General features: G+C 40.6%; 1 protein-coding gene across 6 annotated transcripts in view; it reads left to right on the forward strand.

The window, feature by feature from the left end:
• Positions 1-4,975: 4,975 nt before the first annotated feature.
• The window catches only part of KIF2A (kinesin family member 2A), a 79,805-nt gene continuing 71,966 nt past the window's right edge, over positions 4,976-12,814 (forward strand). For 5 of the 6 annotated variants that reach the window (XR_014830727.1, XM_021076561.2, XM_021076563.2 and 2 more), the window contains exon 1: positions 4,976-5,348. Coding sequence is in view for 5 of the 6 variants with exons in the window: in XM_021076561.2 (XP_020932220.1) it covers positions 5,285-5,348 (64 nt within the window). In the remaining variant the exon portion in view is untranslated. 6 annotated transcript variants of the gene reach the window in all.

Here is a 12,814-nt window from a genome sequence, read left to right on the forward strand (position 1 = left end):
CCACAAAAAGTGAGTATGTGCCAAGGGGAAGGGGGGAGGGGAGGGAGTGGGATGGACTGGAAGTTTGTGATTAGTAGATGCAAACTATTACATTTAGAATGGATAGGTCCTACTACATAACACAGGGAACTATATCGAATCTCCTGGGGTAGACCACAATGGAAAACAATATATTAAAAAAGTATGTATATGTATGACTGAGTACTTTGCTATACAGCAAAAATTGGCACATGGCACAATATTGTAAACCAACTACACTTTAATTTTTTTTAAAAGCATGCATGTTAACAAAGATTAGGAAGTAAGGTGTATTTGGGGCCTTAATATTTATTGGAAACTTTCTATAAAGTTGATCACATCATAACAGCAACCGAAAAATCAAGTGTTATCTTTTAATAACAAGAACTATTTCATGGAAACCTGTTCTCTCTCATACTTGACTTGGACTGAATGTATTGGAAAAACTAACAGTGGTCATAGTTTTTAAAATAGTGAAGATGTGTAGCACACCATCAGTCACATTGTTTGACATCAGTTATGTAACATGACAACTCTGTGAGAGAGTCTACTAAGCTCTTGAATTAATAAGAACTGTTGTAAAGACATATAGATGATTTTCAATTTGGATATATTACTACAAATGGTGAAAAGACCATTTCCTGTTATTTCTGAATTCATACTCATCAAATTACTGAAAATGTGGGGTAAGGGAAACAGCTACTTGAGAGGAATTAGCTATATAAATGAAAATTTGGTTGACGGGGTGCCTGTGGCATGCAGAAATTCACGGGGCAGGGATCGAACCTACACACAGCTGTAACCTGAGCCACAATGACACCGGATTTTTAACCCACTGTGCCACTAGGGAACTCCTGTAAATGAAAATTAAAGCATACATTTCGTTAATAAATATTAAGATTAGGGGGTTCCCGTCGTGGCTCAGTGGTTAACGAATCTGACCAAGAACCATGAGGTTGTAGGTTAGGTCCCTGGCCTTGCTCAGTTGGTTAAGAAAAAAAGATTAGAAATCTTTCAATGTAGACAATAATCGAATATGACACCATATTATTTGGCATTTCTATGTAGATCTAAGTTGAATATGGACCTTAAAAAGCTTTGTAAATTAGCTCTCTATCAAAAGCTTCCCCTTAATACAATCCAATACATTATCAAAAAGCAAAGTGAAAGTATACTATCAAAATAAGATAAGTAGACTATCAAAAAGTATACATGAGAGAATTATAATGAAGGAGGTGGACTAGGTAAATAACCAATCAATGTCTATTCAGTATCCAGTCCCTAAGTGGCCAATGTACTGAAGATACTAAATTATGGAAATTCAGGATAATCAATAGTTCTCAACCAGTGGTGCATACACCTCAGAACTTCCTTGAGTTTTAAAACAAGAGACCACATTAAGTTCCCCCCTGGAAATTGTAAACCATTAGGCCTGGAAGAGAGCTTGTGCTTATGTATTTTTATTAGTGTTTCTTAGGTGCTACTGATGATCTTGGGTGGGTAAGAATCATCCGGATAGAACCCCAGTTACTATAGATTAGTTTGGGTGGAAAAGCACCATAAAAGAAGAGAGACTTCATCTGTGCCTTGCCAGATGGAAAAGCTTTAAATAAAGTAGAGATGAGTAAATCATTTACTATATGAGCAGAAAGTGAGGCCGGAATGGGCAAGGTATTGTTTGGGAGAGAGTAAGTAGGCCTATTCCTCAATGAATTCAAGGCCAATAAAGATGGTAGTGTCTACTGAGTAAGGTAATTACAAGGTAAATAGTGACTTTAAGAAAAAGTCAGTAGGTGTTTCCACTGTGGCACAGCAGGTTAAGGACCCAGAGTTGCCACAGCTGTGGTGTAGGTTGCAGCTACAGCTAGGATTCAATCCCTGGCCCAGGAATTTCCATATGCCATGAATGCAGCCATTAAAAAAAAAAAAAAAAAATCAGTAAATTCAGTAGAGGGTTGAATCCAGATTTAGGGGTTAAGAAATGAAAAAGAATGGGGAATCAAGATAGTGGGTATTTAAAACAGTCGTTTGAGAATTTGGCAGGGAGATAAAGTAAAAAATAGAATGGAATTTAAATAGGAAGAGAAGGATCAAGAGAAGAATTTTTTTCAAGACAAAGATGCCTGAACATGTTTGCAGGCAAGAAGAGAAGAGCAGATATTTTTAAGTGGGTGAAATTGGGATTTATATCGTCCAAGTGTTTTTAATGTATTTGTTTAAGGACTAAAATATATTACAGTGAAATTACAACAGTTTAATTAGAATTAGAATTGAGTAAATTTAATGGGAATGGGAATTACTGAGAACCAAAAAAGTCTTCAAAACAGTCCAGGGCAGAAAGTGGACAATAAAGTAAAAGAAAGTTTCTGCCAACTCTGTCCACTTTCTTCCTTTGATCCTAGATCCACAAACTTTAGACGCAGACACTGAATGGAAAATTTCAAGTAGGAAGATGTAGACAAGTACATTTAATTTGAGCTAGAAATGGACCAGGTCTGCTTTTCTCCAGAGGAGCAGGTAACTGGTTAAGGTGAGTGAGTGCTGTCTTCTGCTTCAAATCTCACTCACTGGCTTAACAGCTTCTTCCTTGGAATAATCTCTTAACGTTTATGTATTAATGACACCAAAGCAGAAGAAAAAAATTAGGCATTATTAGATTGGCTTGGTTTGATTACAATAACCATGTTTTTTTTTTTAAATGATTTATCAACTCTGGATAGGGTAGGACAACAGCAGCCACTATTAATAGATATGACTTTATGGAAATTATCCTTAAGTAAGATCATTCTGTCAGTTAAGGTAGGACAGACTCAAGTGGGTGAAAGAATACAGACAGGTCCGTAATACTCTTGCTGTCTTCTCAAATGTGAGGTGATAAGGGCCAGAGCCAAATTCCAATGATTAGAATACTAGGTTATTTTTTATAGGATGGTTTACTTTTTTTTAACTTTATAAATATCAAAACACTATCACATTTTATTATTTCATTTGACTCTCTCAAAAACTTTCTGCAGTTGAGAGAATGGAAGATACTTTCCGAGGCTGCTCAGAGAGGCAACAGACATTTGGAGCCATTCAACAAGTTAATGCATTGAACAAATGTGTGAGTGCCTACTATATGCCAGTCACTGTCCTAGTTAGGGTTATATATCTTGCTAATACCTGAGCCAGAGTCAGAACTCTTGATCCAGGAAGTAGATGGACACAGAGCCACATTACATGTACTTATGGCTGCTTTTTAGGAGGCCTTTGGCACACAAAGCCCAAGATGCAAGTTTTGGAAAATATAAATGCTGGTAGGATATACCAAAAAACATACACCTTTTGGGTATGACCTATAAAGGAAAGGTTCTTGTGTTTGACAAGCAGCATGTCTTACTTTTTTTTTTTCTTGAAGCAGGATGATGTGAATATTTTTTAAATACCTTTGAATATGGATTAAAGGTTTAAGACTTAATTATATAACCTACAGGGTGCAAGGTATGTGTCAGCAACCATGATAAAACATTATATTTTATGAAGCAATTTTAAATTTAATAGGTATACATAGCATGATATATTTGCATTCTTTAAAGAATTTGAAAGCAAATAGATGCTTTATACCTGTCATAGAGACATAAAAGAATGAGTTCTTTTTTTTTTTTTTTTTTTTTTTTTTGTCTTGTGTCCTTTTAGGGCCGCACCAGTGGCATATGGAGGTTCCCAGGCTAGGGGTCTAATCGGAGCTGTAGGCACCGGCCACACCACAGCCACGCCAGATCCGAGCGGCGTCTGCAATCTTTACCACAGCTCACGGCGAGGCCAGATCCTTAACCCACTGAGTGAGGCCAGGGATGGAACCCAAAACTTCATGATTCCTAGTCGGATTCGTTTCCCCTGCGCCACGCCACGACAGGAACTCCAGAGTATGTAACTTGTAACCTTTTTTTTTAGGATCTACTTGACTTGATTACCTATGTTATTTTGGAAACTTCTAGGCACATGCATATATCCACATCCACAATTAACACACACAAATAACCAGTTTCCAATTTTTAAATAAAACTGTATGTTTTTAGTTTTTATGTAAAGATTAACAATGACTAGCGAAAGTAGGGCACGATAAGTGTGTTTCCTCCATATCAAGTCCCAATACTTGAAGCAAAAGTCACACTTTTGGAAGTTTTTACACAGTGTTGTAAACAGTTTCTGTGGTCTGGGTCCACATGGCCTTCCTGCTTGCCAGGATGAAGAATCCTCGTCTCCACATGTTGGTGTAGTCAGACTAATCAAGTAGCTGCAGAAAAGGCACATTCCTCAGTCAACCTTATGTGTCTGCCCTCTGTTCTTGAATCAGTCATTGGTTTTATGGGGCAGGGCAAAGACAAGACACCAGCATCAGATGCATCATAAACGGAATAGTCAAGGTCTCCCCACCACAGCGTTTCTTTTTGAGTGGCGATTAGCTATAAGTCAAGGTCTTGTAAAGCGAATCTTCATTTCGATTTAGGGTGGGTGACACCTCAAAGGCATTTCTTTTCCTCCACAACTGGAAACCTTGGGAAGGTTATTTGGATAGATCACCTCTAAATAGCAATAGAGGTGACACTGTCAGATGAATCACTGAGCCCAAGACGTCAATGGCCGACCCTTAAATTCAAATCCTTCAGCCACGCGCTCCAGCCGGAAAGCCCACGAATCACAGGGTCCTTAATCCATCCCAATAACAGCGAAATTTTTGGACGCCAGAGAGTCGGGATAGCACCCCTGGGCGGGTTCCCGCCCGTCTCTTCCGGGCGGCGCGCTGAAATCAAACCTGGCTTGGAGGCCTCGCCGCGCGCGCTCCGCTCCCCTTGCCTGCCCGGCCTACAGCCCCGCCGCGGAGCTGGGCGGGGCCGCCTCGAGGCAGCAGGGAAAGGCTGGCGGAGGAGGAAGAGACGCGGGAGGCGCGCTCTGCGCAGGCGCGCAGTGCCCCGCCTCCCTAGCGTCGGCTCCCGGGCAGGCAGCGCGGGCCCTCCCACTCTCCCCCGCGCTGCCTCACGGCCCCGGCCCTCGCTTCACCCCGACACCCCGGCGTGCGCGTCCTCTTGCCGGCCTGCAGGCCCAGGGCCTCCGCTTGCCAGCCCGCCGCTTCTCCTCGCGGCCCCGGCTCGCGTTCACGCTGTCGCCCGGGCCGGCGCGGCCGCGGACAACCGCTCCCCCTCCCACACCTACCCCGCCCCCTCCCCGCCTTTTCCGCCCTCCTGTCCCCCTCCCTCGGCCCGCCGCCGCTGCTCCAGATGAGGTGATGGCAACGGCCAACTTCGGCAAGATCCAGATCGGGATTTACGTGGAGATCAAGCGGAGCGATGGTGAGCCTCGCCGCCGCCCCTGCTGGCCGGGCCGGTACTCGGGTGTGCAAGGAGGGGAAGCCGGCGCCGGCCGCCTCATTGATTGCTCCGCCGGGCTGTGGGGGCGGGAAGGCGGCGGCCGCGGCGCTTTTGTGTGTGGCGTGTGTGCGAGTGAGGCCAGTTTGGGGTCCGCCCCGGGTGCCGCTGCGGTGCAGGGGAGAGGAGGGGCCCTGTGGAGGGCTGGGTCGGGGGGGAGGCCGGCAGGGAAGGGCCAGGGTGTAGCGGGCCGCGTCTCTGGGGACTTAAAGCGGGCGCGCCGGAGGATCCGGGCCGGGGGCCTTGCTCTCCCGCGATCTCCATCCTCCCGGGGACTCCAGCCCGGTGGGCGGGGGCAGCGAGCTCCGTTAGGGTTGACCCAGCCTCTCAGATCTCTCGGCCTCTTCATTTTCCGGTCTCATTTCTGAGGGGTGAGGGGTGAGGGGTGGGGGGTGGGGAGAGCGTGAAGACCAGAGACTTCGGTATTTAGGGAACCGACTTGTGGTCCAAGGCCGAGGTGGGGAAGAAAGGCCAACCCCGTTGGTTAAGCTGTCTGGTTGTCAGGTTTCTTCGGCTTTCATTTCTCGAGCATGCCTGTCTTTTTCGCTAGACCCTTCCTTGGAAGAGGGATGCTCAGCCTTGAATGTGGGTGGGGGAGCAATGGGAAGAAGTATTCGATAAGCTTCTCAAAGGTGATGAGACTGAAAGGGAAGGAGGGGGATGAGCCTAGTCAATGCGAGGCACTACTGAGAGGGTGCGAGTGGGCGACCGGATGTTGATCTTTTCACACCCTCTGGAGAGGTAACCGAGAGAAAAAGTGTAAGACGAGGTGAAGACACAAGCTTAATTAAAAAATATTTTTTAAGTCTTAGGCTTTTATATCTTTCTATGGATTTCTCTTGGGGAAAATGTCACTAGCTTGGGGTGTGGAGTGATACAGCGCCAGCCAGGCTTGGAAATAATTTATATTGTAAAGGAGAAAACGCATGGAGGGGGATGGTCATTTAGCCTACTCAGTAGTAATGTCGCTATCACATCCACACCTTGTTGGTTTCCGTTAGGTTTGACCAAATCATGTGAGGCTAGGTTGACTTTAATGTTTTCCATGTGATATATTGGAAAACCTGTATAGCTAATGGTTTGTTTGTTTTTTTCCTTTCTCTCTTCGTTATATTTGATGTAGTTTGTTTTAACAATTGGAAGCATTATCTTGTGTGGGAAAGGATTAATTATATCACTTAGAGCTTTAAAAGCTACCAATAACACTAGTGGAAAAGAGGTGTCTCTTACTTGGGATGGGTTTCTTTATATTATTTTCTTCAAATTATTGTCCTTAAGCAGTGTTGTTACTGTCATTTCTTTTTTAGGTAAATGCATGTTCACTGTATACTAGGAAAAGTAGGATTTACATATTTAAAATGGGGGCAATAAAATGTAAGTTCTTTATATTCTAAGCCTTTAACTGTGAATGTAGGTATTATTGTAGAATCTATCAGAAAAAGGTTTCATGAAAGGTATCATGAAAATATAAAATTTGGATAATTATGTATTTTCTAGGCTAACATCTTTTTATTTAAGCATATCGGATTGAAAACAACTTTGGTTCTTTTGGAGTTCTAGGATAGAGACTTTTAATATTCTTTCCGCCTTTGCCTTCTGCCTGTACTAGAAACCCAGACATCAAGAGCTTTGGTTCTTACATAAGAGATAGTAACCTAAAATCACATTTCAAAGAAGTTTGCCCTTGAGAAATAATGGCAGTCATTACAGTGTGTATCATCCTAACTTACAGTCCTGTACATATTTATGCTTCTCAGATGCATGGTAGAGTTGAAAGTAAAATATAAGAGAACTTGAAAAGAAGGGAGTGATCGTTTGCATTGAATGGTGGCATTTCACAGTAGAAACTGATGTTGGGAGACTCCCCTTAAACATTCCCTTTTTCACTTTAAAGGAGCTGTTTTGTTCCTCCCATTTCTATAGCATATCTGTTTTGGATTAAAAAACAAACAAACAAAAAAGCGCTAGTAGGCATCCTAACAGAAATAAACTTTGTCTTGGATGAGCACTGATGGAAATCGCTATGAGACAATGGAAATCACATGAGTGAAGAAGAGCTACTCTAGACTGCTATTAACTGGTGACTTGTTTTTCTGAAGGCTTCCTAATGGTGATCTTTGTCCTTGTTTCAGAGCATGCTTTTCCCATCTGTGATGCTCATGTATTAAAAATAATATATTCCAAGGGCAAACAGGTAACTAAAATGGATTTGTTCCTATCCTTCAACACCCTGCTCAAAATGAATCCCAGTAAATCTTCACTGATTGCTAAAACCGAATGGCCACTAAATTCCTAAGTCATTAGGAGACTGATGAGACAGCATATTTCCTTAAGTATTAATATTTGGGTACATTTCTCTTAATACTGTGTTTTCAAACTGCACGGGGAAGGGGGTAGTATGGAGAATGCAGTTGAAGGATGGCATACAACCCACAGCTACTTCAACCAGAACCATTGCACTACGGGATTTTAAATTCCCTGAATACATCTCTGTATCTCATCATCTTTCTAGCAGAGTTCCTTGTATATAGTTTTTGAGTGAATCACTCATTATTGGATTTTGGTTTTCAAACATTATTTTAATTAATGATTAAAATGAAGGGAATCTTATCTGGAAGGGAAACCCTTCCATCTATGCTCATCCTGTGCTGCTGATTCCCTACTCTGTCCTCCTATACCTCATACAGGTTTCTTAGTTTAAGTTCCTCAGAGTTGATTGAAGTTGAGTGATTTGTGAAGGCTTACTGACTTTTTGGTATTTTAAGGTTAGAAGTGACAGAGGTTAAGCATGGACTTTTGAGATTGTTCCTAGCTGCAGGAGATAACCTGCTATGAAACTGGACTAGTTACAGAAAATGAACACTCATGTGTATTTTCTTGCATGTGTCTTCCTATTATCTTTTTGATTCAGTTTCTTTTTGGAATCTAATGACTCCAAAAACAACCATCTTAATTGTTGTATAACTAGGTGTCTTTCATTGGGAGACCAAAAACAACAATAACAAAACTCTGAACAGTTAAAACATTTCTTAGTCATTCTACAGTAGTAGTAAGTAGTAAGATAGTAGTGACTATCCTTTGGGGACTGAGGGAGTGGTAAGAAATGTTTTGAATATTTGGAAGCTGCAGCTATGATGGGATTGTTCTTTGGGCTCTCTTCTTAGTCACAGGATTGATATGTGAGATCTGAAGAGAATCATATACTATTTCAACCAGAGAGATTATTGGAGATAATATAGTTCTCAGATGTGAAAACTGAGTTTCAAGTCAAAATAAGTAACTTGTCAGAGTTCCCATCGTGGCGCAGTGGTTAATGAATCCAACTAGGAACGATGAGGTTGCGGGTTCGATCCCTGGCCTTGCTTAGTGGGTTGAGAATCTGGCATTTCCATGAGCTTTGGTGTAGGTCGCAGACGCGGCTCGGATCCCACCTTGCTGTGGCTCTGGCATAGGACGGTGACTACAGCTCCGATTAGACCCCTAGCCTGGGAACCTCCACATGCCGCGGGAGTGCCCAAGAAGTGGAAGAAAGACAAAAAAAAAAAAAAGTAACTTGTCTAGATTCATAAAGCTTGTCAGTGACAGCCAGGCACCTGGTTTACATAAGATAGAAACCAGACTATCAAGAACTGTGACAGTAGAAAGAATTCTCTCTTACTTGAGAAACATATACACCTTTTTACAGCTCTGTTAAGATGTAGGAAATTGCTTCTCACTCCTGAGAAATCCAGTAGAGAGCAGTGTTACAGAGCCCATTTGGAATGATTCAGTGAAAAGTGCTGTGGGATATTTACTGGAAGGTCACAAATCTCAAAATTGTGGGAGAAAAAAGTATTCCTATCTCTATTAAATGGTGAAAAGAGTGCTTTAATTAAGCATGTGAAATCCAGAGGAAATAGAAGATTTCATAGGACCCATCGGGAATCTTGGAATTTAGGACAGCCAATCTAAAGATTTTAATGCCTAATTCTCTACCTACTTTGCCACAGTTACTCTTCTGCTAGTTCATCTCCCCCTCTTTCTTTCTTTTCTTTCTTTCATCGTCTTAGGGCCACACCCACAGCATATGGAAATTCCCAACCTAGGGGTCGAAACAGAGCTGTAGCTGCTGCCCTACACCTCACCTCACGGTGATGCTGGATCCTTAACCCACTGAATAAGGCCAGGGATCGAACCTGCATCCTCATGGTTACTAGTCAGGCTTGTTACCCCTGAGCCACAGTGGGAACTCCTACTAGTTCATCTTTACATGTCATTATATAGGCTTTTGGAGAATAGACTATGAATTTAAGAAATGAAAATGAACCACATGGCAGTATGGTTCTTTTTGGTACAGTTATGTGATTTTAATTATGAAATGGGTAGAATGAAGGAAATTATTGATTAATGAATTCTTTACATGATGATTAGCATGATGATGATTCCATATATGTATTTGTTAAGTCTTCATAGTTTTTCAAATAGGTTATCTAATTGGGTCCTCACGGAAACCTTCTGAGCTAAGTAGGGTAGTGGATGGCAGATTCATTGTTTTATAGGTGAAGAATCTGAGGTTGGATTATTTGCCAAGATCACATAGTTGATAAAACTTAAGTCCTTTTTCTCCTAACTCTCTCTTTAAATGCTGGCAAATGTTTGCTGATGATGGTATGAAATTGTTCACTTTGTGTACTTTGATTTTGGGGGTGGGGTTGAGATATAAAAGCTCCTAAAGCTGAGATAACCTACAATTAATAACGTTGCTTAAATTTGCCCAGTTTGTGAGATCAAATTGATTTCTAACGTTTTATTAACTTTAAGTATTAAGATTCGGCAATCTAAGGCTTTAAGACTTTTTTTTGATGGTCACTTGTTCCTTCCAGAACTACCAAAGAAAGCTAGAAATCAAATGTATTGCCCAGTCACTTGATTTTTATGACAGAAATTTTGGAACTAAGGGGAAAGCCTGTGTGTTAACTTTTTTGTGTGTTGTAATTTTTTTTTTTTAAATCAAGAGAAAGTAGCAAAAAGCCAGTTAAGCTTGTGGCCCTTCAAATAGGAAAAGAGGTGCAAGTGTGGAAAACCCTGAACAAGATTCCTTGGGAGATCATCCAGATCCATTCTTTCTAGTCACAAGTATACTTGCCATTAATGTTACGTTAATCTTTTGCAAAGCTTAATTCTTGGAATTAACTACCCACTTTGCCTTTAACACCACTGTCCTATAACCTAAAATAATTTTTCAAGGTGTTTGTTTTGAAATCATAGTTCTGAGCTTGAAAATAGATAAAATTTTTAAGCCCTAGCTAAAACTAATTTTTGCTTTTCTAGTCCAATTGTGGAGCAAATATAGGAAGGTTGCCATTCCATCACACACCAGCTCTTATGATTAAGGTAGTCATAATGGTATTATAGTTTGTAAGTGAAAAAGATGTTAGAACCTCCCTATATTAGACATTTAAGTGCCTGGTTACACATAATGGATGGTGTGCCAGGTACTTATTATAGAGAACTAAATACAAGCTCATGAGCACTGGGATTTGTCTAGTGAAAACTTACACAAAATGAAATGAACATCGTTTTATTGTTGGTTAACCTTAACTTTAAGTTTTTGCTGCTATGAAGGAGGAGTTGTCCTTTTTAAAAGTTGTGCTTCTCAGTGTAGTTCTGGGCTTTCTCATTTTAGGAACTGCTTATTTTTTTTCACCACCTACTACAATCAAGCTTCCAGTTCAACTGGGCATTTACTAGGGTGTGAGAGTATTTTGGTGTGAAGACCTTAAGTAATTACGCCCTATCACAAAATAATGTGATCTCAAAGCTCTCTGTTTTCTTGTTACAGAGTTAATTAAATACACTTTTGTAAACTGCTTTTTATATTTAAGTCATTCTAAATGGTGTTGGAAATACAAAAAGAAGGTACACACAGTTTCTGCCCTCAGAAACAAATAAATGATTGGTATATAGTGTGATTAATATTGATAGAACTATGTCATACTGTGTGTACATCAATAGAAGTCACCTTTTTAGGTTTAGATTCTTTAGTTAGACCCTTGAAGTTACAAGTCTTCTGGATGGAAAATATATGTCATGCATGCTGCCCCTTTCACCTCTTCTGCCCATTGCCAATATCCATTATCTCTTACGTCATGCTTTCCTGAGAAAGTCTTAGCATTCTTCTTAAAGTACAGCAGCACTAGCCCTGGCAGCCCCTGTTAGTCAATTAAAATTGACATTACTTGTCATCACTGGCCTGTTTTCTACTCTCTAATACAAATTTGAGTTTTTACTTTATCACTTAACCTTTTTTTTTTTTTTTTTTTTGATATAGAAGGGAATAAGGTTTAGTGTGTTTTTAAATTCTGGCAAACCAGCCCCTGGCAGCAGGTTCCTCTCTAGATATCCTGTGTTGGGATGCTTTTAAACACAGGGACCAAGAAAGCAAATAGAACCAGCTGCTGGTGCCTCTCTGTAATTTGGGAACAGCTTCCTCACACAGTGTAGCCAAAGGCTTATAAGAATCAGCACTTCCCTGGGCTATGTTTTACTTATTGCCAAAGACTTTTTCTCAAGGTTTTTTTGTTTTTGTTTTGTTTTGTTTTCCACTGGTTTTGGTATTAATTTTAACCAGATTTCACATACATAAAAATTTTTAAAAGAAAGACTGGATCAGGATGGGACGTATTTCTGGTTAAATTTGCTGAGTGTACTATGTAAAGAATGACACATTTGATTAGAACTCTTGGCTAGGAGCTATCCACTCAGCCTCATCCAGATAGCTTGTATCTTCCATTTTATCACTTGAGTTTTGTTTCTTTCTTAAAAAGTGAATCCAGGTGTTATTTTGATAGCTGAAGGAATTTTACATTTGTGCCCTTTTTTATTCTTGATACCTGAAGGATTTCACATTTGTGCCCTTTGTAAGTCACTTGCTTTGCTAAGTGTAAAGTATCAAGTATTTTGTTTGATTTTCATGACAACCCTTCAAGATAGATAGTATCTTCCCCATTTTACAGAAGAGAAACCCTATGCTCAGTGTTCAAACTACTATAAAATGTTTAGGCCTTATGAAGGGCCATTTTAGATATTTACATTATATTCATTTGTCGGGGCTATTCAGTAAGTGTATTTTAGGGATCTGAGATATGGATATATTTAGAGAACGCACTGAGTAAATGTTGTAGGAGTTCTGTTTCTAGCCTGGGTAGGGTTCAAGTTGTGGTTCACAGCCCTGACTGCTTATTAGAATTACGTTATTGAGGTTTGGAAAAAAACAACTAAACTTAACTCCCCCAACTATCACCACCAGTATCTGAGTCCTTTGCATAGAAATTCTGTTTTAATTGGTCTCTATGGAGCCAGGGCCTCAGTATTTTATTTTCAGTCACTTCATATGCTGGTAAAACAACTTC

Source organism: Sus scrofa, chromosome 16 (assembly GCF_054392235.1).
Source record: "Sus scrofa isolate SSC_HxYL_T2T_F1_AM1 chromosome 16, Sscrofa_HxYL_maternal_Yorkshire_Landrace_v2.0, whole genome shotgun sequence".
Lineage (NCBI taxonomy): Eukaryota > Metazoa > Chordata > Mammalia > Artiodactyla > Suidae > Sus > Sus scrofa.